The 26,034-nt window shown below is 43.1% G+C and overlaps 3 protein-coding genes and 1 pseudogene across 3 annotated transcripts; all 4 read right to left on the reverse strand.

The window, feature by feature from the left end:
• Window positions 1-885: 885 nt before the first annotated feature.
• Window positions 886-4,242, reverse strand: LOC122071996 (uncharacterized oxidoreductase At4g09670-like). The gene is made up of 2 exons (XM_042636494.1): window positions 3,663-4,242; window positions 886-1,695 (listed from the first exon to the last, which is right to left on the reverse strand). Exons 1-2 carry the CDS (start codon window positions 4,122-4,124, stop codon window positions 1,075-1,077), a joined length of 1,083 nt encoding a protein of 360 aa, XP_042492428.1. The 5' UTR covers window positions 4,125-4,242; the 3' UTR covers window positions 886-1,074.
• A 4,361-nt stretch (window positions 4,243-8,603) lies between these two features.
• LOC122072225 lies at window positions 8,604-9,335 on the reverse strand (annotated as a pseudogene).
• Window positions 9,336-11,591: 2,256 nt separating this feature from the next.
• LOC122059116 (uncharacterized oxidoreductase At4g09670-like) lies at window positions 11,592-13,432 on the reverse strand. The gene is made up of 2 exons (XM_042621811.1): window positions 12,901-13,432; window positions 11,592-12,476 (listed from the first exon to the last, which is right to left on the reverse strand). Exons 1-2 carry the CDS (start codon window positions 13,360-13,362, stop codon window positions 11,856-11,858), a joined length of 1,083 nt encoding a protein of 360 aa, XP_042477745.1. The 5' UTR covers window positions 13,363-13,432; the 3' UTR covers window positions 11,592-11,855.
• Window positions 13,433-23,696: 10,264 nt separating this feature from the next.
• Window positions 23,697-25,953, reverse strand: LOC122072093 (uncharacterized oxidoreductase At4g09670-like). Its single transcript, XM_042636638.1, has 2 exons — window positions 25,429-25,953; window positions 23,697-24,557 (listed from the first exon to the last, which is right to left on the reverse strand). The coding sequence occupies exons 1-2, from the start codon at window positions 25,888-25,890 to the stop codon at window positions 23,934-23,936; spliced, it is 1,086 nt and encodes a 361-aa protein (XP_042492572.1). The 5' UTR covers window positions 25,891-25,953; the 3' UTR covers window positions 23,697-23,933.
• Between the last annotated feature and the right edge of the window lie 81 nt (window positions 25,954-26,034).

A 26,034-nucleotide genomic window follows, 5' to 3' on the forward strand; every position in this document is an offset into this window, starting at 1 on the left:
GTATTCAGTGGGGGAGGGAGGTTCGATAATTCTTATCCGATCAAGAAATTTTTGAATTCGATCACATGCGATCCAAATTCAATCCGTCTTAGCACCTGAAGGGAGCTGCATCGTAGGTCTCAATGCAATTAGCATGTCTCTGGAATGCCTTCTCCAGACCCTTATCCGTCTAGCCCGAGGTATCATCCCAAGTTTTGTGCTCTATTATGCCTACAGTAGAGGAAGTGACTTTCCTTCACTGCCAGTGAAGATCTATGCAATGGAAGTTCATCAAATACTCAAATGATGTGGACCTGCCCTCGTCAGCCCTATACATAAGTTTCAAAGTTTTAGCCTAACTGGACTTCCTCAGTGTCAGCATAGCGTTTCCAAAATTTATTAAACAGCAAAGCAAGAAGCTAAGAAATTTGATTTTCCGCAACCAACTTTCTGTAAGGAGGGTAATCACAAAAAACTTGCAATTCTCTTTAATCCCATAGAATGAGATATGCAAAAATGAAGATCTATAAGGGCTGGGTTGATACTAACTAATGACCATAGTTTGATTTTGCTTCTCATAATAACATGTAACCTTTCTAAGTTCCAACTGAAATGATGAATGATGTAAAGTTCAGAAGGAATTTAAAATAAAAGAGAGAGGAATAGGTATACCGCCAATGTACGATAAGTTAGCAGGCAACACCACTGTGGGCAAAGGATGAAGCATCATACAGGAAGGACAAGAGGTTGTTTCAAAAAGGGAGAGAGAGAGAGAGAGAGTGTGTGTCACAACTGGTGCTAGATTATTATATATTGATGGCATACCCAACCTTTCTTCTGGATCAACCGCTGGTTTGGTCCAGTTTTGGAAACAGTGTATGGGTCCACTCATCTTCAAGTACTTCCTTGGCACAAACAGTACTCATAATGGGAAATCATGTCATATTCTTCAATTTACATCACTTTCCCACACTCAACATTTGCAATATCAGTCTACACTCTCCATACTCTTGAGACAATCAAACACACAGGTCACAAGCAAGGAAATGAATATTAAAGCAAACAATTAAGGAGGATGGAGCCTTAATCTCCAGACTAGGCCCCAACTTGGACTGGCTCGAAGCCTTTCTCAATGGATTCCTTGACTGCATCCAGAACCAGTTGTGTCTTCCTGCTGATGCTGTACCACTTACTCTCTGGTTTGGAACCACCCTCTTTTATACTTTTCACCAACTTTGAGAACTCCCTGACCATGCAGGCTTCCTGAGGGAGATCGGTTGTGACTATGTGCTGAGAAGGCAATGGAACCCAACCTGTAACGAGCTCCGTGAATCCAGTCTTAGAGGCAGCAGAAAATGAACCAACTCTCTCTTCATAAGGGATAATAAAATCATGAACATGTAGAGTTCCTTTCGTTCCAACAGCGGTTATATCCATGGTCAAATTGGAAAGGAATGAGCAATGGAAAGTTGACGTCTTTCCATCCTCCCACTGTAAGGAGGATCCACATGCCAAGATCACTCCTGCTTCATTACGAATAGGTCCACGGAGGGCAGTTACTGTCTTGGGCAGTTCATAGTCAGCAGCCCACAATATCGACCTGATGCAGTACCAGCCAGCATCACCAAGAGCCCCAAGACCATCGAGATCTGGCTTTACTCGGATGTCATTCTTGAGAAAATCATCATCAACAGCAAACGAAAAGAAGCTGTGAACCTGCCAGAACATAAGGGGTCACCTTAATTTAGGATATTTGGTGACCAAAATTGAGGCTCCCGCCACTGCGGGCAGGGTCACAATGTTCGCAGCCTTACCTCCGCTTTGCAAAGAGGTTGTTCCTGACTCGAACCTGTGACTACTTGATCACAATGGAGCAACCTTACCGTTGCACCATGGGCCACCCTCCAAAATTAAACCAAGCTACTAAAGGAATTTCCATTAAGCATTTCTTCCTTGGCTGGCAATATATGCTAAAAGGGTAACAATATAGATAGGAAACAAAATTCAGGGAGACTGCATCATACATATAAATGCTATAACTACTTTTTGTAGCAATAACTTCAGTAAGAGATTGGTACACTTTCTTCAAATATACCGTGATACTCAATGCAAGTGGAAAATAGAAGAACATCAAAGAAGAAAGAAACATATCTGCACTAATACTTTTCAGATTTGAATCCCTAGCACAAATGAAATGTGCTCTGCATCGGCCACAATAAAATTTAAAAGAAAAAAGGGTGGGGGGGGGGGGGGGGGTGGGGAACTAAATCATCAAACTGATTTTGTACGAAAAGAAGAGGCTAAGTGGCTAACAGCAGCTTGATTTAGGACTTGAGAACATTGTTAGATTGGTTGATGTTGAGGTCATGAAATTCACCAACCCACCATTGAAGATAACTCAAGACATTGAACTTTTCTTCCATCGGCTACTAATATATGATAAGAAGCCCAAACTTAACAGTCAGGAATCAAGGGAATTATTGTTCTCTGTCCCAAATAGAATTGGAAGCTCATCAATGGTAATTTGTTAGATCCCCAAATTCCTGCTTATTTTAAACTTCTAAATTTTTTTGCTATTCATAGTACTTTTAAGACTTTAAATTTTGGATTCCATCATGTATCATGTGTGTTCTGATTCAGCTTGGATCTCATTGTTATCTGAGTAGCTTTAAATCGTAAGTAGGGCAAACATGAGATTAGGTACATACTTTTCATTGTATTGCTTTTGCGTTTCCTGCAAAATTTCTGAACTCCCCTGTTGGTTTTTGCTCACCTTTCAATTCTCTAAACAAATTCCAATTTTCTTTTTAAAGTGTGAAGATTATTACCATAGAAACAATTGCTATAGTGTGTGACATCTAGAATCCGGTCAACCAGACTTAAAACTTTGTCTATAATTTAATCTCATCTCCTTGTGCGTTTTCAACCATAGTATATTATACTTAAAGCATCACTTGTTTCTCCTATATTTTTCTACTTTACCTGTCCAAAGCTCATAAATCCAGACACACCTCACAGACAAGTGTTTGATAAACCCTCCCCCCACCCCCTACCCCCTACCCCTACCCCCTACCCCCTACCCCCCAAACCAAAAAAAAAATTACAACTTTGAAGAAGGAAGGGAAGGAGGGAGATGAAGAGCTATAGTCACAGGTTGGGAAACCTAACTGGCCCTAAACCCATCTGATAAAGGCCCTCTATCCAAGCTAGTCCGGTCATTTCCTTCGTAAAATTTTGAGTCCCTTGCATCAAATTCAAGCTCTAACACTAATTTCAGCCCTTCAAAACTAAACCTTTTCATGAATTCCATAATTTTCCACTTAAGTTTATATTTTCAATTTTCCAGTTCCCTCCTTCATAACAAGATCCAGCCTTCCATTTCCAATCTTAATTTATTAACTGTATGCTATAATATTAAAGCCTTATCTGTGAACATTACACGGCATAAGATACCTGAGATACACCATCACATTTTTACCATGTTCTGCAATAGCCCTTCCCCGTCCAATTCAAAAGCCAAAATCCTCAATCTTCCCCCCATGGATGAATGCATGAACAAAACAAGATAATGTAGTGCTGATAAATTCCAACCCCTAAATCAATTAAACTTGAATCCCTAATGTAACAGATGAAGGAAATAGATGAAATCTAAGTGTAAAGGACCAAGAATTAAAGAAACTTGCCGTCCTGAGCTGACCGAATCGCTCCAGATCAGAGAGGAACTCTTTCATCTTGGCTGTCCTAGGGTGGTGCACCCACATGGTTCCGTCCATGAACTGCACACCATTGGCCTTACAGGCCTCAATGATCCGATCAAACTCGGCCACGTTCAATGCCACGGGCTTCTCCAACAACAGGTGTTTCTTCTTCTCCGCTGCCAGTATGGCCCACTTCACGTGTAGGCTCGTCGGAAGCGGCATATACACAGCGTCCACATCTGGGTCATCGAGTACAGCTTCATAGCTGTCGTAGATCTTCGCCGACTGAGGGAAACCATTATCAGCGGCGAATTTCTTGGCCTTGTCGAGAGAACGGCTGCCGACGGCGTAGAGGGTTGAATTGGGAGAGAGGGTTATGGCTCTCGATAGCTTACGCGCTATTTCTGCGCAACCCAGAATGCCGAATCGGATTAGCGTTTCGGCCATGTCTGCAACACTGCAAAGAGACGATAGGAGCTGAGAGATAAAGAGAATTGGGGGCGACGGTATCTGATGAGGATTCACTTTACTGAGCCAAGGAGTGTGTACCGTGGAGTTCTCCGATTCCTCTAAGCCAGCGCTATTTCCAAATTTGCCACTCGAATTGGTTAATATGACAAAAGCTGTGGTCCATTTGGATTGTGCCTGTATTATGTCTTCTCCCTTCGAATTTTGTTTATTACATTTAAATCCGTCAAATCTAACACCATGAGTAAGGTATTAATTTTTTAAATTAAAAGTACAAAATTACCTCTAATTATATTTTATTCTTTTTTACTTTTATAAAACTAAAACCCTTAAAATCCTCAAAATCTTATCCGAGAGAAGAGAAGGTAGAGGTCGCTGCATTATCCGACAAAGGTCCCCATTCTCTATTCTTAAGAAGACAATTGAATCCCCCCAACAGGCTTCTTCTCGTTCACGAAAGTGCTCCACCTTATCGTTAGGAGGTGACAGTGTGGGGTTCCAAGTCTCACCATGGACATTCTTGACAAAAGACGTGGGCTTCTCTTGAACCTCAGACTCCTTGCTTTCGCCAGAATGCCATCATCGTCATAGCCAGCTTCGTTGTTCCTAATGGGAACCAATCTCGTTTTTGCATACACTTCATCTTTCTCTGGATCTACCATGAACTTTACAGCAACAACTCGAGATAGGATGAAGTGAGGAATCCTTTGTGAATTCCCAAAATCGACGTTCCCATAAGCTTGCTCCGCCTGACCCTGTGGGAAGTATTAGACCTTTGAGTTAATCGGAGGCATTTGCACCATCCCTCCTGCGTAGACATGCCATAGCTAAGATCTAGGTATTTCTAGTATCCGCCATTGGTTCTTTCTTCAATCTGTAAATGTGACCATTGCCGTAATCAAACAAAAGGGTTTCAGAGCATGAAACTACTTTATGGTTGTAGCGACCTCCACTTTCATTGGACAAGGTAAGCTCCTTCTATTCTCTTTGGTTGGGTAGGATTTTAGAGATTTTAGGGGGTCTAATATTATAAAAGTAAGAAGGGGTATAATAGAAATTTAATGTTGGATTTATATAAGTCGGGGCAATTTTGTATTTTTTGTTTAAAAAAATCTAAGACTTCACCCACAGGATTAGGATTGATGGATTTAAATGTAATAAACAGAATTCGAGGAAAAAAGAATAAATAAAAGCAAACGCAAGAAAAGATGAGGTGGATGTAAAATGTAAATTTCCCTTAAAATAATTAACATATCGATGCTCTCATGCTTTGGTGCATTGGATTGTGACATGTTCTACGTCATCAGAGAGCCTTGGACGTTTTAGAGCACGAGAGAGTAGACCCAGGTTCAGATCAACGGCCAAAGATACTCGAAAAAAATGGTACGGGAATAAAAGAGGATATCAACACGGTTGATTGTCCTCTTTTTCCATAAAAATTTTGAAAATGACTTCTTCGGTTATGGGGTGGGATTTAACAAGTAAAGATCCATAAATTAGTGATTATGTCGGACTATATGGGCTCCGTATGGGAAATGAGCAACGACTTGTAGGTGCCCTTTTCTGTCTTTCCCCTCTCAAATATTCTCCAATCCCACCCCACTAACTCCCACTAAACCAACCAAAGTAGTATTTCTTCCTATTTTTCCATCCTTCCGTTTTTGAGACCGGATCCTCTCTTCACCATCACCTTTTGCTAATCCCTCACAGCCAATGAATAATGAGAGATTATTGCAGAAGGTCATAATCTAGGAGAGGATTCAGGTCTGGTTTTTTGAGTTTTTCTGTTGATCAACTCCAATATATATATATATATATATATATGGGATCCACCTCATTCTTTTCAACTCCTTTTCACATGAATTCTGTCATAGAAATTTTAGGGAAAAAAATCATAACGATGTAGTAGGTGTGTAGATTCTTGCGTATATCTTTACATCCCACTGAGAGACTTGATATTTCTTTTCATTAAATGCCCACCCGTATTTCAAGTGTCATCACTCACCCCGTCATTGGTGTAAACTCACACCCTTGTGTTGTTGCCAATTCTCCCAAAAAATTGAACATAAAATGGATTTTGATTCTGGTTAAACCGTGAAAGAGTAAATATGGAAAAAAAAAATTAGTTGCTACTTTAGTTGCAGCCAAGTAACTACAGCCACTCTTCACAATTAAAGTAATGGAATAGAGTGATTTACATCAACCTCTCCTGACGTTTGCCTATATTACATCATCCTTCTTAAAAATCTATTTATTATATTTAAACCCATTCAAACTAACACCGTGAGAGAGGTGTTAGTTTTTTAATTTGAAAAGACGAATTTACCTTTATTCTTCCTTTCTTTTATTCCCAAGTTTCGTTCGGTGGGTATACTTCATTATGGATACTTAGTTCATAGATGGGTTTGTATTTCGGGCATTTTACTGTAAATGGAGGCATTGAAGATGAGACTCTTCGCCACTATGATCCTCATGGTCTTGGCCATCTCAGCGGTCCAGAATGTAGCAGCAGCTGAAGCTCCGGCACCAGCTAAAGTAGCAACTGAAGTTCCGGCATCAGCACCGGCATCGGCTCGTCTTTGTTGCCACGGTATTCGTTTCCCTAACGGCTCTCGCCTTCGGATTGCTCTTCTAATCTCTCTTTCTCAGAGGAATAGAGGATGGATCTCATTACGTAGATAGAAGACTTTTCCCTCTCTCTCTCTCGCGATTCAGATCTCGGTTTTTTTCTCCTTCGCTTCATAGATCTAGTCCGAGATTGAGAATGGGGTTAAGACTTTGAGCCTTTTGACCATTTCCTTCATCATTTGTTGGTTTTCATTGTTAATTATTATCTATTTGGTTGTTATATAATGTATTACAAATTGTTGGGGGATTTGTTTGGGTGTGATCTGGTTTGTAATTTGAGCTTTTCTTCCATCTGTATGTAAATCTAAATCTCTTGAATTTTTTTGTTATTCAGACGAGGAAGGGAGAAGAAGGTGGTTTAGGGCAATAAAGCAATGAAGAAATTGGGAGAAGAGGAAGAAAAGGGATGAGTTTAAGTTGGAAAGAGAGAATCACCCCTCTTCTTCCTCTTAAGTTGGAAACGATCAATTTGGAAGAGAGAAACAGAGAATCAATTTAGAATTCAAGGAAAAGACTGAAATCAGAGAAGAAGAAGAAGAAGAAGATGGAGAGAGAGAGAGAGAGAGAGAGAGAGAGAAAGAGAGAGAACGGAAAAGAGGAGAGAGAGAGGGGGATAAGTTCAAGGCAAATAGAGGAGAGGAAGAACGGTAAATTTGTCTTTTCAAGTTCAAAAACTAACACCTCTCTCACGGTGTTAGTTTGGGTGAGTTTAAATGTAATAAACGGATTTTTAGGATGGATGATGTAATATAGGCAAATGCTAGGGGAGGTTGATATAAATCACCCAATGGAATAATTCACCTTTCCTCTTTTCATAAATACCTTCATAGGTCTATGTATTTTTAAAAATACCCATCAAGATTTCAATTCTTTGGCTACAAACAGGTCTTGCACAAGTATGGGTTGTAGCTACTTGAATGCAACCTAGGCAGCAGCCAAGTTTCATTCAGTAAATATACAATGGGAGAGGGTTGGGCATGTTGCCAACTTTTGGTAAGCTAGTAACATGCACCAATTGCAAAGGTGAACAGAAGATAAAAGGGGTTTTTTTCCCAAAAAAGAGAGAAGAGAGGATGACACATGTTGGGCACTTAGTGATGTACACAACTTTTTCCCTAAAAGTCCTCTGGTGGTGCTCCAAGAATCATTCCGCCCTCTGCTTCACTTCAAGACTCTTCCCCCCACTCACTACTTTCACCCTATATAACCCCCCCCCCCCCCCCCACAACACCTTCATCTCCCTCTCACTCATCTACATATAAAAATTGCTTCAGGGGTGATTTAAGATTTTTCTCATTTTGGGGTGTACATTCTCAGTTGTTGGTGTTCTTTCTCTGTAGCTGTTTGTGGAGGGTGGTTGATGTGTATGGAATGGTAGGAAGGAGGGAGTTTAAAAATGTGAAGAACAACGAGGAATTTCAAGAGCTTGCGAGGTACTCAGTGGAAGAATACAACCAGAATCAACACCAGTAATTAGAGGAAAGGGCAAGGTTGGTTCAACAAAAACTTACACTTTGGCAGGGCAAGAGAAGAAGACAGGCCTCTGGAGTCTGATGTTCAAAGAAGCTGTGTATGTGCAGACTCAGCCAGAGTCAGGGTTCAAGTATTACCTGATCACCATCCCAGCTTCTCATCCCTTCCACTACTTGACTACATGCTCACTCTTTGTAATCTACATTTTTTAAGAAGAAATTTACATCTTAAAAGGATTAAATGGATAATTGATAAATCGAAACCCATTTTTGGATAATTGTCTAGTACTATTATTTGAAATTGGTATTTATTCCTCGAGATCACAAGCAACAAGCAACAAGCAACAAACAACAAACAAAAAACGAAGATACGATCCCACTGAATCAAACTGATCTATGAATCTAAGAAATAAAGAGAAGGGTTTGTCTAGTTGTAACTGATCCAGGGATTGAATTGGGTCTCAATCTCCAGATTAAGCCCCAACCTGGACTGGCTCGAAACCTTTCTCAATGGATTCCTTGACTGCATCCAGAACCAGTTGTCTTCCTGCTGATGCTGGGCCACTTGCGCCCTGGTTTGGAACCACCCACTTTTATACTTTTCACCAACCTTGAGAACTCCCTCACCATCCAAGCTTCCTGAGGGAGATCTGTTGTGACCACATGCAGCGAAGGCAATGGAACCCAACCTGTAAATAGCTCCATGAATCTTGTTTGAGAAGCAGCAGAAAATGAAGCAGCTCTCTCTTCTTGAGGTATAACAAAATCATGAACATGTAGAGTTCCTTTTGTTCCAACCACAGTTATATCAATGGTCATATTGGAAAGGAATGAGCAATGGAAAGTTGATGTCTTCCCATCTTCCCACTCTAAAGAATATCCACAAAGCCAAGATCACTCCTGCTTCATTGAGAACAGCAGCTCCACGGAGGGCAGTCACTGTCTTGGGCAATTCATAATCAACAGCCCACAATATGGACCTGATGCAGTACCAGCCAATATCACCAAGAGCCCCAAGGCCATCAATATCTGGCTTTACCCCGGATATCATTCTTCAGAAAATCATCACCACCAGCATTTGAAAAGATGCTATGAACCTGCCCAAACATAAGGAGCCGGTCCTTTTTAATTTTGGATAATTGTTGATCAAAATTAAATAAAGCTACTGAAGGAATTTCCACAAAATCTTTCAGTTAAATTAATGAAAAGGGGGGGGGGTATTTGGCAAAAACTGATCTTCGACCGTAGAGCCCCTACGCCAGACGAAGAAGACGAAATGAATTCCCCATCAAAGACTGATCTTGTCCGGGTGCAAAAGACTGTGCTGCCAGTCATAGAAGGCGAAAAAACTCACACCCCATCAAAATACAAAAATCCGACCCTAATTGATGTCTGTGTGCCCCCTCATTGACCCCATGCTGATGCAAGTACACGCGACTAGGGAGCATTCTTCCTACCTAAAAAAGGGGTGCATAAGATTGGATCCGTTGTTGATACAATCACTTGGTCATTTATGTGACAATCCAACACCTATCCCTTTTACTTTCAAATATACTCATTAAAATAGGACAGATATTGGATGAGCGGCGGATCCATTTTCTTCTTTTTCTTCTTTTTCCATTATTATTTTACCCCATAATTTTCCATTCTTTACCCCCTCTTCTTCTTCTCCGCTGACAGCACGGTCCACTTCACGTGTAGGCTCGTCGGAAGCGGTACGTACACAGCGTCCACATCTGGGTAATCGAGTACGGCTTCGTAGCTATCGTAGATCTTTGTCGACGGAGGGAAACCATTCTCGGCGGCGAATTTCTTGGCCTTGTCGAGAGTACGGCTACCGACGGCGTAGAGGGTTGAGTTGGAAGAGGATAATGGCTCTCGATAACTTACGCGCTATTTCTGCACAGCCCAGAATGCCGAATCGGATTGGGGTGTCGGCCATTTCTACAACAATGCAAAGAGACGAGAGGAAGCTGAGGGAAACAGAGATCTCGCGACGATGTTGTGTGATAAGGAGAGCCGTAAGGGGGCTTCACTTTACTCTTTTGGACCAAGGAGTGTAGAGTTCTCTACTACTAATGAGCCAACGCTGTTACCATTTTCAGATCATGTCTATCCCCTCCAACCTCATCTCACACCATCCATGGGATGTGGGGACCACATTTGGGGTGGGGTATGGATGGTGTAAGATGGGATTGAAAGTTACAGCTGGATGGAAAGGAATCAAATTCTTACCATTTTGCAAGACTCCTTTGATGGGGATAAAGTTTCTTTTGTTGGAGAGAGGTCTTCTGCCACAGATACAAGGGTGTACAATGACCACCATGCCCCTGGCTGGGATTACATAGCCATCAGAACAATTGGGTTTTGCATATCTCTGTGATAGCAAAGAAGAGGTTTCCGATCAAAGATGAATTGGTACCGGGCCTTGGATGGGCTATGAACGGTCTGGATCAGCCCAGCTTCATTGGTCGATGGTCGCAATGGATCGAAAGAGGGCAAAAAATGGCAGAGGAAAATAGAGGGAGCAAATATTTTAAAAAGAAGATACATGTATTAGTTAGCAAGAATTGTTCCGGATAGTTTTGAAATATCTATCTTTATTTTGGATAATTTGATTAAACAAAATATTAAATGGATAATTGTCTAGGCCCAAGAGGGTAGGCGAGTTGGTAAGGGACCTTTGTCTAAGGAAGTGTATGGTTCCAAGTTTGACTCCTCTTACCTCCTTGCTGCCACTCACACGAAGTGTTTTGTGCTCTTTACTGTTTTCATTGAAAGTTGAATGGTTTTCATTCAACCTCGGTATGACCTAGTCCATGCAGTTGTGGAGTCATTATGGGCCGCAGGACTAGTCCGGTTTGGATACTTGTCGTTAGCCCAAAAAAAAAAAAAAAAGGATAATGTTTAGTACGTGTAGAAACGCAACCGTAAAACAATGCAGAAGATAATGGAAAAATAAAAACAAACAATGCACACAGGTTTACGACGACAAGATTGCCTACGTTCTCGGTGAGATGAGAACCTGTTTCACTATCAATGGAAAATAGGGTTACAGCGCTCGTCCTTACACCTCTCAGCATTGCTTACATTATAGAAAAAGAAACTCTCGCTACAAATATCTAGCAAAAAACCCTAATCCAAAAAGTACAAAACTACCCTCAAAACATTCGAACGAGGGGCTACGCCCCCTACACCCTAGTTATGTAGGGGGCATCCTGCCCCCCTTGCAACCCCCACGGCCCGTTAATCGACTAGCGGAACTGTCATCACACGTGTTGAGGCGCCTGCACCAATACTTCCTGCATTAAACTATGATGAAATACAAGACATCGTACACGTACTATTACTTTGATTTTGAATTTATTTCTTGATATCAATTGAAGCGGTACAATTAATAAGTCACTAATCAAGGAAACGTAAATTACAACAGGCTGCACTGACCATATGCCGGCAATCGGATTTTCCATTAAAATTTAAAGACGACAAGCAACAAACAATAAAAGAGGATGGGATCTACTGAATCAAATTTGGTCCATGAATCAAAGATATAGTAAAAATTCCTGAATCTTCAAAGATCCAGGAATTGAATTGAGTCTCAATCTCCAAATTAATCCCCAATCTGGACTGGCTCGAAACCTTTCTCAATGGATTCCTTGACTGCATCTAGAACCAGTTGTGTCTTCCTGATGATGCTAGGCCACTTAGTCTCTGGTTTGGAACCACTCTCCTTTATACGTTTCACCAACCTAGAGAACTCCCTCACCATGCAAGCTTCCTGAGAGAGATCTGTTGTGACCACATGCTGAGAAGGCAATGGAACCCAACCTGAAACGAGCTCTGTGAAGCCAGTCTGAGATGCAGCAGAAAATGAAGCAGCTCTCTCTTGGTGAGGTACAATAAAATCATGGACATGTAGAGTTCCTTTCGTTCCAATCGCGGTTATATCTAAGGTCAAATTGGAGAGGAATGAGCAATGGAAAGTTGATGTCTTCCCATCCTCCCACTGTAAAGAAGATCCACAAGCCAAGATCACCCCTGCTTCATTAAGAACAGGTCCACGAAGGGCAGTCACTGTTTTGGGCAGTTCATAGTCAGCAGCCCACAATATTGAACTGATGCAGTACCAACCTAAACCACCAAGAGCCCCAAGGCTATCAAGATCTGGCTTTACCCGGATATCGTTCTTCAGAAAATCATCACTAGCAGCAAAGGAAGAGAAGCTGTGAACCTGCAAGGACAAGGGGGTCACCTTTAATTCAGTATAGTCGATCAGAATTAAACCAAGAAAAGCCCTCCATCCTAGCCACTCAAGTCATTTCCTTTGTAACATTTTGTGTCCCTTAACAATCTTGAAATAATTATGATATATGGACATGGAAGAACTCAACCCCATAAATAGACTTACAAGATGAGGGAACAGGACCACATCGACCTACTTCAATTTTCGTGTTAAACCGTTATGGGATCAACCCCCATCTGACTGATATATTGAACAGTGTAACAAATTACCCGTCATCCCTTTCCTCCATCCACTCTAATTTATATATACCCCATAGATGAATGTATGATCAAATCAAGATAATGTAGGTAGAGAAAATCCAACATTATCTATGAAATGTAAGGGTTAAGGATCAAGAATTGAAGAAACTTGCCATCTTGAGCTGACCGAAACGCTTTGAATCAGAGAGGAACTCTTTCATCTTGGCAGTCCTTGGGTGGTGCATCCACATGGATCCGTCCATGAACTGTACACCATTAGCCTCACAGGCCTCGATGATCCGATCAAACTCTGCCACATTTAATGCCACGGGCTTCTCAAGTAGCAAGTGCTTCTTCTTCTCCGCGGCCAACACAGCCCATTTCAAGTGCAGGCTCGTCGGAAGCGGTATGTACACAGCGTCCACATTTGGGTCATCGAGTACGGCTTCGTAACTGCCGTAGATCTTCGCCGACGGAGGGAAACCATTTTCCGCGGCGAATTTCTTTGCCTTGTCGAGGGAACGGCTGCCGACGGCGTAGAGTGAAGAAATGGGAGAGAGGGTTATGGCTCTCGACAGCTTACGCGCTATTGTTGCGCAGCCCAGAATGCCGAATCGGATGGGTGTTTCGGCCATGTCTGCAACACTGCCGAGTGACGAGAGGAAGCTGAGACTGAGACTCAGGGATAATAGAATAGATAACGACGTTATCTGAGCGCCTGATAAGGACTTTATCAGCAAGTACTAGTACCGTAGCCTGTAAAAATATAACACGTGCTTTATATAATCAGAGAATATGTGACGTAAGGGTTAGATCCGCTGCTCGCACTATTTAAGTGATCGTATGGAGAACATTAAACACTTGTACCTTCTTGCTTCTAAATAAGGGTGTTAACCGACACGGTTCCAATATTCAAAATAGGAGACAAAATAATTAGGAAATTGCAGTCGGGCTGGTTTTTTTGTCGAATTGGCTTCTGATTCAATCGTGTTGGACCAATAGAATAGATATACCAATACGTCTCTAATAAACGGGTAGAATACTTCACTGTCGATCCGGGACATCAATATATGTTTCAATGCTCATTTCAATGGATTAATAGGTGACAGCGTATATCCAACACCCTGGAATGTCTCGTCACAAAACTCAATACGTGAGCACGTGCTTCCATGCACAGGAGTAGAGGAGCCTTCCCCATTCGAATCCTTTCCAACTTTCTTAATTACCCTTTTTCAATCTTTTGTTAATCAAAATTGTCCAAAATAAAGATAGATATTACAAAATTACCCAAAACAATCAATCCACATAAATTTTTTAGTTTTACATTTCTCCCCCTTTCCACCTTCCTCCACCTTTTCTTAGTCCCATTTTGTGTGCACCAATGAGTGCAGCTGGTCATTCTCGATTGTCCACAACCTCTCCATGGCCCTTCTATTTCCTCACCATCATTTTCATTGCAATCCTTTTCTCCGACACTGCAATTGAGATGTGACACTGAGTATGTGGTTCTGAAGGCCCTCCAATTCCACTTTCTAGTGGCTCCTCTACTTCCTTTTGGGGAATAGATATCCCCGCTCTGCTCACTACAATATCCCTCTGTAACCCCCCTCCCCTAACACCTTCATCACATTTTCACTCTGATCTATGGTTATTAATATTGGGGTTAGTGGTGACATACAGATCTTTCTCATCTAGCATTTTGGGGCTTTCTCTATTGTTGGTGCTCTTCTTACTCTTGTCATTGCTCGTAGAGAGTGGTATTGATGGGTATGAAATCCTAGGAGGAAGGATGGAAGTTAAGTATGTGAAGAACAATGAGGAGATCCAAAACGTTAGGAGGTTCTCAAAAGACAAACACAACAAGAAGCAAGACATTATGGGCGAGAGCAAGGTCAATCGGTTCAGCAGAAACATCGGAGGAGGAGGAGTACAGATTGAGATGGTGTCAATTTTAGTGATTCCCACCATCTCAAGTCCAGATGACTACCCAAAAACTATGTTTGGATGTCAAGAAAAAAAAAACATAATAATAGGAAAGTCATAATGATACACTGATTGATTTATGTGTCTTTTCTCTCTTAAAATTCAATTTTTTTTTTATAAATATTTTCTTCCATTTTCTTTGACATTCAAACATAGTTCCTGATGTGGTAAAAATTGACTAGCTGATCCTCCTTGCAGCTCTTGATGCTTCAATCAATCTGCACTAAAGAGAAGACAGGGGAGAGCTGGACTGACCTGACGAGGGACTTTCCGATGCCTAAGTCAGATCATTCCATAGCAGATACTCAAGAGAGTTTTCAGTCAAAAGAAGTGATCGATCCCCACAATGGAGGCTTACCTTGGTATTTATAGGCTACTGATGGAGTGGAGAAAGGGGAAAGTCCATGGAGAGTCCTACTGGGCATGGAGTCCTGGAGAGGAACGACTCTCTGATGCTAGGAATATTTCAGATCCTAGGATATACTAGGTGAATATTCCTCTCTTATCTCGGAAGTGCCAGTCGTGGGAGGGGTGGATGCCTCTGATAACGTGTAGTGGATAGAGTCCCGTTTTAGGGATTACGTTCCTTGAATGTAGGAGTGGATGAGAGCACGTTTCTAGGAGCCCTACCTGATGATGCCGGGTCGAGGTGCTAGCTCGGCCAGAGGAGAGGTCGAGGTGATAGTACAGCCTGGTGAGGACCGAGGTGATAGCTTGGGCTGATGGGGGTCGAGGTGATAGCTCGGGCTAATAAGATGCCAAGGTGGCAGCTAGGGTTGATGAGGGGCCAAGGTGGCAGCTCGGGCTAATGAGGGCCAAGGTGGCAGCTCGGACTGATGAGATGCCGAGGTGACAACTCGGCCTGATGAGGGGTCGAGGTGGCAACTCGGCCTGATGAGAGGCCAGGTGGTAGCTCAGCCTGATAAGGGGCCGGGGTGGCAGTGCAACATTAGTTCAAATGCTCCTTAGTCGTGCCGTGGTCAAGGAGATTTACCCTCATCACCAGCCCCTCGCTCTAGTAGTTCGGTTTGAACAACTAGAGCATTAAAAGCGGTTGACTTTCGCGATCATACACCATTTGTTTAGCACGAAACACTCTAGTTCTGCCATATGTCACGGCGCCGTAATTTCACCTCGGGCAGGTGAAGAGGCTACTTTGGTGGTGTCAAGCTGGAGCTTGGTCTTAGATGCTGCCGAGTTTAAGCTCGATCTTTATGCCTTAGATGTTAAGGTCTTGGAGTGCCAAACTTGGGTTTTCCTTGGTAGTGCTAAGCTAGAGCTCGGTCTTAGATGCTACCGAGTTGAAACTCGATCTTTATGCCTTAGATGTTAAGGTCTTAGGGTGTCAAACTTGGGTTTGGTCTTGGTAGTGTTGAGCTGGAGCTCGGTCTTTGATGCTGCTGAGCTGAAACTCAATCTTTATACCTTAGATGTTAAGGTCTTGAGGTGCCAAACCTGGGTTTGGTCTTGGTGGTGCCGAGCTGGAGCTCGGTTTTAGATGCTGCCAAGCTGAAGCTCGGTCTTTATGCTTTAGATGTTAAGGTCTTGGGGTACCAAACTTGGGTTTGGTCTTGGTAGTGCTGAGCTGGAGCTTGGTCTTAGATGCTGCCAAGCTGAAACTCGGTCTTAAATGAGCTAGATATTTAAGAGAAGCTTCTTAGTTTATTAATATGTGGCATGCACTTGTGACAAATACATTGCTTCGAAATAGAGTCCAATCCACTCCGTGAATGAAATTGAATAATTAAAATATGAAAACAATGGTGCTGAGAATATAAAATCAATAAGACTAATGCCCGGTTGTGGGGACTTAATGCTATCTACTGGTAAATTTTTTTGAGATTTTCAACATTCCATGCTCTTGGTATAGCCGTACCCCCTGAGTCTGCAAGTGGTAAGTACCGAGGTGAACCACTTTGGAGACTATGTACGGGCCTTCCTAGTTTGCACTTAACTTGCCTTCACTTCTCGAGGCTGCCACAATTACTTTTTTAAGGACCAAGTCGCCTACTATGAATCCTCGTGGCGGACCTTTCGACTGTGATACTGTCGCACTTTTTGCTTGAAGGTTTCATTTCGTACTAGGGCTTCTTCTCAAACTTCATCGATGAAGTCGATGTTTGCTCTGAGCCCTGCCTTGTTCTGTGATGCTTCAAACGCTGTTGATTGGAACGAAGCTTGGGTCACTTCGACTGGGGTTAAGGCTTCAGTCCTGTATGCCAATCGGAATGGAGTTTTCTTTGTAGGGGTCTAAGCTGAGGTACGGTATGCCCAAAGTACACTGAGTAGCTGGTCGGCCCAATTCTTCTTCTCCTTGTCCAGCCTCTTCTTTATTCCATCTAGAAGTATGTGGTTGGCCTTTTTTGCCTAGCCATTCGACTGCGGGTGTGCTACCGCAGTGTTTTAGAAATCAATGTTAAAATTACTGCATAAGAGCCTGAATTTTCGATGGTCGACTTGTCACCCATTGTCTGTGACCAGCACTTTTGGGACACCGTAGCGGTATATGACGTCGTCCCTTATGAACTTTTCTACTGCCTGCTCAGTGATCTTTGCTAGGGGACGCGCTTCCACCCACTTTGTGAAATAATCAATAGTAATAATCAAGAACTGGACACCGCCCTTGCCTTTCTTGAACTGTCCTAGGATATCCATTCCACACATCGCAAATGGGATTGGGTAGATTATGGACCTAAGTTCTATAGCCGAGACATGTGGTATTGGGGCGTGTACTTGACACTTAAAGCATCGTCGGATGAACTTCATTACGTCTTTTTGCATTTTTTGCCAGTAGAATCCTTGGCGCAACACTTTGTAGGCCAGTGCCCTTCCTCCCATGTGCCCTCCGCAAATTCCTTCATGGGCCTCCAGGAGTGTTTCTTCAACTCAGCCTGGAGGTAGGCACTTCAGCAGGGGCCAAGATAGATATTGCCCTTTTGTACGATACTCCTCCTTGGATGGTGTAGTTGGCTGCTCTCTTTTTAACTGCCCTTGATTTGTCTAATCTTCTAGGAGATGACCATATCGCAAATAGCATGCAATGGAGTCCATCCAGCTCAGCTCGGTTGACTGCGTATTGTTGCACATCACTTCTTTCTCATAGGTAGGTTTGTCCAGTACTTCAAAATATATCGAGCTTGCGCAGTTACTGAGTTCTACTGTAGCTAGTTTGGAGAGGGCATTTGTCACTGTATTTTCTTCGTGCGAAACTTGTACCATTATGAAAGTGTTGAAGTTGGTAATCAAACAACGCGCTTCTTTCAGATATTTTTCCATTCTCTCTTCCTTGGCCTCATATTTCCCATTGACTTGGTTCACAATTAGTTGTGAGTCACTATGTGTAACCAGATCCTCTGCCATTACAGCCTTTGCTAGTCTAATTCTCGCTATCAGGGCTTCATATTCTGCTTCATTGTTTGTTGTGGGGAATGTAAATCTAAGGGGTATTGTATCAAAAATTCCTTTGAGCTCTACAGCACAAGTCCTGCGCCGCTCCTTGTTATGGTGTTGGATCCATCAACAAAGAGTTTTCACTTTTTGTTCATCTCGGCCTTCGTCGCTGTCTCTTCTTCGGTCTGTGTACATTCTACTAAGAAATTAGTCAGTGCCTGACCCTTGATTACACTTCTTGGTCGGAACTCAATGTTATGCTCACTTAACTTGACAACCTAGCCCACCATCTGTCTCACTATGCTAGGGCTATGAAGTGACTTCCGTAGTGGTTGATCCATCAGTACAACTATGGTGTGCGCTTGGAAGTAGGGTCTCAACTTCCTAGCTGCTATGACCAGTGCTAATGCAAGCTTCTCCATTCTCGAGTACCGGGTTTCTAAGTCCAGGAGCACGTGACTTACATAGTAGACAAGCTTCTAGGTCTTTCCTTATTGTCTTATAAGAACTGCACTAACGACTACTGAGGAAGTAGTAAGATATAGCTACAGCACCTCTCCTGGCTCTAGGCGGCTCAGCAAAGGGGGCCTGGTCAGACAGGCTTTGATTTCTTCAAAAGTCGCTTCGCATTCCTCCATCCAAAAAAATTTATGTTGCCCTTTTCCTCCTTTTAGTAACCTGAAGAAGGGAAGGCACTTGTCTCCAGCTCGGGACAAGAATCTATTCAGCACGGCCAGACACCTTGTTAGCTTCTGAACTTCGTGAATGTTTCTCGGCAGGCATATTTCTTGGATTGCCTCAATTTTGGAGGGGTTTGCCTCTATTCTCCTTTGTGATACTAGGAAGCCTAGGAACTTCCCAGAGGTTACTCCAAATGCACACTTGGTAGGATTTAGCCTCATCTGGTTCTGTCGTAGGGCATCGAAGGCTTCCTTCAGATTTAGCACATGATTAGCGTCTTTCGCACTCTTGACTAGCATGTCATCAATGTAAACTTCCATGTTTCTTCTGATCTGGCTTCGGAACATTGTATTTACCATCCTCTGGTAAGTGGTTCCTGCATTCTTGAGGTGAAAGGGCATTACAGTGTAGCAATAGTTACCCTGAGTGGTGAGGAATGTAGTTTTCTCCTCATCTTCCACCTTCATCTTTATCTAGTTATAATCGAAGTATACATTCATGAAAGTCAACATCTCATGGCCTACAGCTGAGTCTATAAGGGAGGCAATCCAAGGCAAGGGATAGCAGTCCTTGGGACAGGCTTTATTCAAGTCAGTGTAGTCTATGCAAATTTTCCACATCCCATTGGACTTCGAAACCATGACTACATTGGCTAGCCAAGTTAGGTATTTTACTTCCCTCACAAACCATGCAGCCAGGAGTTTGTCAACCTCCTCATTGATGATGGTGTTCCGCTCAATCGTAAAGTTTCTACGCTTTTACTGGACAGACTTGAAGCCGGGGTTGACATCTAAACTATGCTTAACTACGGCCCTTGAGATTCCTGGCATATCAGAAGCCTTCCATGCAAAGATATCAAAGTTTTCATTGAGGAAGTTCAAAATTTTGTCACTGCGTTGGGAGCTCAGCAATGCTCCGAGTTGAATAATCTTTGACAGCTCACCCTCAGTAATTAGGAGAGTGAGCAGATGTTCAACTGGCTCAGCTCAATTTAGGAGGCTTTCATCATGACAATTAACGATGTCTACCATACATGCTCGGCCAGAGCATGGCTTCTTGATAGATTTTATGAAGTTGGCATAGCACTCCCGGGATTCCTTTTGGCTGGACTTGCATTCTCTAATTCCGTTGTTGGTAGGGAACTTGACTTTCATATGCTTGGTGGACACAATCGCTCAAAGGCTGTTGAGACCAAGTCGGCCAAGAATTGCATTATAGAGTAGGCTATCGTGGTGACCATGAAAGAAACCATGGTAGTGGCCGTTTGAGCTCTCTGAGCGATGGTTACTGGCAGGTCAACGACTCCTTCTAGCTTTACTGGTGTGCCTAAAAATCCGTACAAGGGTCCAGGGCCAGCTTTAAAGCTCCAGTGCCAAGTCCCAGTTTCATAAAGGCTTCGTAGGACATGAAGTCAATGGAAGCTCCTGTGTCCACTAGGACCCTGTGGAAGGGGTGATTGGCCACCAGTGATTGAACCACGACGGCGTCATTGTGAGGCCAATTCAGTTCTTCTAGGTCTTTGTCAGAGAATGTAATGGGTGGATCTGGCCTGAGGGCCTTGACAGGTTGCATGAGCTTTGGCCTTTCTGACCGAATCTGCCATAAGTTCACCCATGATTTTCACGATGGCTGGACCCACAGGTTGGTTATCGTACGTGTCAATACGGTTCAAGTTTGGTTCCTTGGGCTGCTCGGTCCTATCTCGGCTTGGCCTGACCTCATCTCTCCTCGGCTCGGGCTAGTTTCCACCATACTTCTACTTCAAATACTTGTTAAGGTACCCTGCCCTTATGAGCTCATTAATTTCCCTTTTCAGAGATTTTATAGTCCTCATTGTCATGTCCATGGTCTCAGTGGTATCGGTAGTACCGATTAGGGTTCTTCTCCTCTGGTTTAGCCGTTATTAGCCTAGGCCAGTGAAAATACTTCTGGTCTTGAATATCTAAGAGCAGGTTTGTTCACAGACGGTCAAGCTCATATCACTCGGGTTCAGTTGTATCGAGCGGTTGATCTGTTCTGTTATTCTTCGGCTCATGGAAATCGTCCCTAGACCTCGGAGGCCTCCTCTTCTCCTTCTCTGGTTGGTCACCCCTGTCAGCTATCCCCCTGACAGCTAGGTCTTCTTCCATATTGGCATAATGATTGCACCATCTCAACAGCTCGGGCATTGTCTCTGGCAAGTCAAGGGCAAGAGACTGGACCAGATCAGGGTGCATTACTCCATTGCACAATGTGCTATACGCCACTCCTTCCTGTAGGTTTTTTACCTCTAGCATCGCCTTGGTGAATCAGGAAAAGTACTCTCTTATAGTCTCCCTTGCTCCCTGCCTCATGTTCATCACGTTTTGCATAGTTTGTTTCTGCTTCATACTAGCTTGGAAATGTGTGAGGAACGCTCTCGTCAGCTCTTCATAGCTACGGATGGACCGAGGCCACAAGTTCGACATCCACACCAGCGCGACCCCTTTTAGTGAGGCTGCAAAGGCTCGATAGAGGATTACGTCTGACCTCCCATGGACTGTTATAGCTAAACTGTAGTATAAGAGATGATCATAGGGATCCGTGGTGCCATCATACCTATTAAAGACAGGTACCACAAAATTTGGGGGTAGCTCGGCATCTATTAGCTCGTCAGATAGAGCATTGTGGGATGGGGTTACCGTTATGTCAGCCGGGTGCCTTTGTCTCTACATTCCTTCTACCCTCTCAGTGAGACATTGGATGCAGCTCTCCAGGTCGTCCCTTTTTTCCTCGGCTCAACGATTTGAGGAGCGACGCTCCTTTCAGCTCTTCTGGGGCTTCTTCCTTGGTTTTGCTCACACTAATCTCCCTCTCCTGGGGTAACATCCTCGTCGGGCTGGGCTTGCTGGGGTCTTTGTGGAGGGCTCTCCGTGGGGACGTTCTCCTGATTTGCAATTGGGGGTGGATGAGGATGTTTAAGTGGTAAATCCCGAGAGGACCTTACTTGCGTTGTTGTAGGGGAAACGACCTTCTCACTCCTTAATTGCATTGGTTCAAGGTGGTTTAATTTGACCAACTGATCCTTCTTGTAGCTCCTGATGCTTCAGCCGATCTACACAGAAGAGAAGACAGGGGAGAGCTGGGCTGATCCGACGAGGGACTCTCCGATGCCTAAGTCAGATCTTTCTACAGCAGATACTTGAGAGAGTTTTTAATCAAAAGAAGTGATCGATCCCCACAATGGAGGCTTACCTTGGTATTTATAGGCTACTGATGGAGTGGAGAAAGGGGAAAGTCCGTGGAGAGTCCTACTGGGCATGGAGTCCTGGAGAGGAACGACTCTCTTATGCTAGGAATATTCCAGATCCTAGGGTATACTTGGGGAATATTCCCCTCTTATCTCGGAATTTTCAGCTGTGGGAGGGGTGGATGCCTCTAATGACATGTAGTAGATAGAGTCTCGTCCTTATGATCAGGGATTACGTTCCTCGAATGTAGGAGTGGATGAGAGCACGTTTCTGGGAGCCCCTGCCTGATGATGCCAGGTTGAGGTGGTAGCTCGGCCAGAGGAGAGGCCGAGGTGGCAACTTGGGTTGATGGAGGCCAAGGTGGTAGCTCGGCCTGATGAAGGCCAATGTGGCAGCTTGTCCTGATGAGGGCCGAGGTGGCAGGTAGGCCTGATGAGGGCCGAGGTGGCAGGTAGGCCTGATGAGGGCCGAGATGGTAGCTCGGGCTGATGAGATGCCGAGGTGGTAGCTCGGCCTGATGAGGGGTCGAGGTGGCAGCTCGACCTGATGAGAGGCCAGGTGGTAGCTCAGCCTGATAAGGGTCCGGGGTGGCAGTGCAGCATTAGTTCGGATGCTCCTTGGCCGTGCCGCGGTCAAGGAGATTTACCCTAATCAATTCCCAATACAAACCATGATTGGTAGTTTTGAAGCCGTGGGTTTAATCCAAGCAGCTACCCACCTTAGCCTATTCCACTAGTTGACTACAAGCTTTCTCTGTCTTTGTAATCTCGGGTGGAGTTCTTTTGTTAGGGACTCACCCCAACGGACGCATCTTCTTTTGCTCTTGAGCATGTTCAACCCCTGTTGCTTCCACCACAATTCCCTGAAGATCTAATTTAGTATGAAATTTATTTGATGGTCCATGGAGTCACACTAAATGGGCAAATGGCACAAAAGGGGCATTATTGGAAGTAAAAAAATACAAGAGCGGAAAATGAAGAGGAGTTTACAAAAATATCATGTGGGTGAGGCAGTAAATACTGTTTTGATTAGTTTTGTGATACCAATTTTTTCTTAGGTTAAACTAAAGATTGAAAATTGATAAGGATGAGAATTCTTTGTCCCGGAGCATGGCACCTAGGAGCTAATGGGAGCGTGTGAAAAAAGAGGTTGGATCAGGTTCTCGTACGAGAACCATTCTCATATAGTGTCTGATCCACAGTTGGAATCCACTCAAATCTTTCAGCTTGTTATAAGAGGAGAGATTAAGTGGATTCCAAGTGTGGATCAGGCACTGTACGAGAATGGTTCTCATACGAGGACCTGATCCGGACATCATCAATAGAAAATATATTTCTGACTTTCATGGGGGATGGGGGCGATCATTTTCGTTGAAACCCAATTTCAAATAATCATAATTTTCCAAATATCTTATAGAAAACGAATATTGCTAATATCATTAATTTTATTCATCATTTAAGATCAATGGAAGTGGTACAATTGAAGGATCAATAAGCAAAGAAATAGAAACTGCAATGTACAACATTCAGGCAGTTCATAAGCCACCAACTGAATTTTCTAAAAAACAAAAACAACAATAACAAATTCAGCCTTGTCCCAACTTAATGGGGTCGGTTCAAAGAGAACAAAGTAGGTAAAGACTGAGGTCTAAACAAAAAAAGGGGATGAAAAGATGAGAAAAATGGGATAAAAAATGAAACGCCAAATGAAAATGAAAAAGACATAAGATATGAGAATAATGCAAGATGAAAAATAGAAAATAAAAATAAGAGAAAAGAAGACAGGCCCACAAGCTAGGAGAACTGTAGCTTAATGAGATCAGGTAAATGGATCATTTATTTACAATAGGCTCTATCCAAGGTCATACTTAGTACGAGACCCAAATTAATAAGCCTTATTTACAATAGGCTCTATCCAAGGTCATACTTAGTACGAGACCCAAATTAATAAGCCTCAATCTGGATCGATTGGAAACCTTTCTCAATGGATTCCTTGACTGCATCCATAACCAGTTGTGTCTTCCTGCTGATGTTGGGCCACTTACACTCCGGTTTAGAACCATCTTCTTTAATACTCTTCACCAACCTTGAGAACTCCCTCACCATGCAAGCATCCTGAGGAAGATCTATAGTCATCTCATGCTGAGAAGGCAATGGAACCCAACCTGTAAGGAGATCCTTGAATTGAGTCTCAGAAGCTGCAGAAAATGAAGAAGTTATCTCATCGCGAGGATTAGCAAAATCATTAATGTGTAGTGTTCCTTTCGTTCCAACCACAGTTAAATCCATAGTCAAATTCGAGAAGAATGAGCAATAGAAAGTTGCTGTTTTCCCATCTTCCCACAGCAAAGAAGACCCACAAGCTAAGATCACTCCTGCTCCATTAAGAACAGGTCCACGGAAGGCTGTGACTGTCTTGGGCAGTTCATAGTTAGCAGCCCACAATATCCCCCTGATGCAGTACCAGCCAATGTCACCAAGAGCCCCAAGGCTATCAAGATCTGGCTTTACCCGTATGTTATTCTTGAGATAATTATCATCAGCAGTAAAAGAAAAGAAACTGTGCATCTGCCAGGACACAAGGGTCACCTTTAATTATTTCAGAATAGTTGGTGACCAAAATTAAACTAAGGTAGTAAAGGATTTTTATTTTATTTTATGTTATTTTATTTTATGTTATTTTATTTTATTTATTTATTTTCCACCTACCAAGGCAAAAGGAGCTTTATAAAATTCCAGAAATCCTCTGAAATCCAGAAAAGAGGACTCCCAAAACCCACGATGAAGGAAGGATGGTGCCCATTTAGATATAAAGTGGGCTATGTTTGATTGTCAAGAAATGAATGAAAAAGAAAATGAAAAATATCGAATCTGAGAAAGAGGGAAAGAAAAAGAGAGAAATTAGACACAAGTTAATTTTTTTTTTTTTTTCTTTTGTAATTCCAAGCCCTCACTGACAAGCTCGATCAGGAAAACCCAATATCAACTTAGACCCGATTGTTCCCTGAGAGAAGGGTCCAGCCCTAGCAATCACCCCGACTGATTAATAGCCTGATGTGGTTAAAACCCATTTAGAACCTACTTACTTAACCCAACACATTTAAAGTCCGTCTATAGACAAGTGTCTTTGTAGCCCGTTAAAACCGTTTAGCCTGATTATTGGCAACCTGATTAAAAATCGTTACTCGACCGATTCTTTATTGAATCCTGAAAACCCAAGACCAACCAGGACCGAATAATAAGCTGGACCAAACTGCATATATGCAGATGCACTGGTTTGAGGCAGGTTTGGAGACATTGCAGCAGCAGAATTGGAGAAAATCCTCTTGGATGCCATGAAAATATTTAATCCAAAAGCTCGAACTATTGGATAGTGGGACTTTCTAATATATAAAATTGAAGAGAAGTAAGGAAAGCGTTAAGGATTGAAGAAACTCGCCGTCTTAAGCTGACCGAAACGCTGGGAATCAGAGATGAACTCTTCCATCTTGGCAGTCCTAGGGTGGTGCATGAAAAGGGTTCCGTCCATGTATTGTACACCATTGGCCTCACAGGCCCCGATGATTTGATCTAACTCGCCGACATTCAATGCCGCGGGCTTCTCTAGCAGCAGGTGTTTCTTCTTCTCCGCTGCCAGCACGGCCCACTTCAAATGCAGGCTCGTCGGTAGCGGCATGTACACAACGTCCACATCTGGATCATCTAGTACGGCTTCGTAGCTGCCGTAAATCTTCGCCGACGGAGGGAAACCATTTTCGGCGGCGAATTTCTTGGCCTTGTCTAGGGAACGGCTGCCGACGGCGTAGAGGGTTGAATTGGGAGAGAGGATTACGGCTCTCGATAGCTTACGCGCTATTTCTGCGCAACCCAGATTGGCAAACCGGATTGGTATTTCGGCCATGTCTGTAACACTCCTAAGAGACGAGATGAAGCTTAGAGAAAGAGAGATTCCGCGACTACGTTTTCGGATAAGGAGCCAATTGGCCATTCGAATCTATACTGGAGAAGGGACGGCTTAGATAGAGAATGGACCACTTTTTTTTTT

Source organism: Macadamia integrifolia, chromosome 2 (genome assembly GCF_013358625.1).
Source record: "Macadamia integrifolia cultivar HAES 741 chromosome 2, SCU_Mint_v3, whole genome shotgun sequence".
NCBI classification, from domain to species: domain Eukaryota; kingdom Viridiplantae; phylum Streptophyta; class Magnoliopsida; order Proteales; family Proteaceae; genus Macadamia; species Macadamia integrifolia.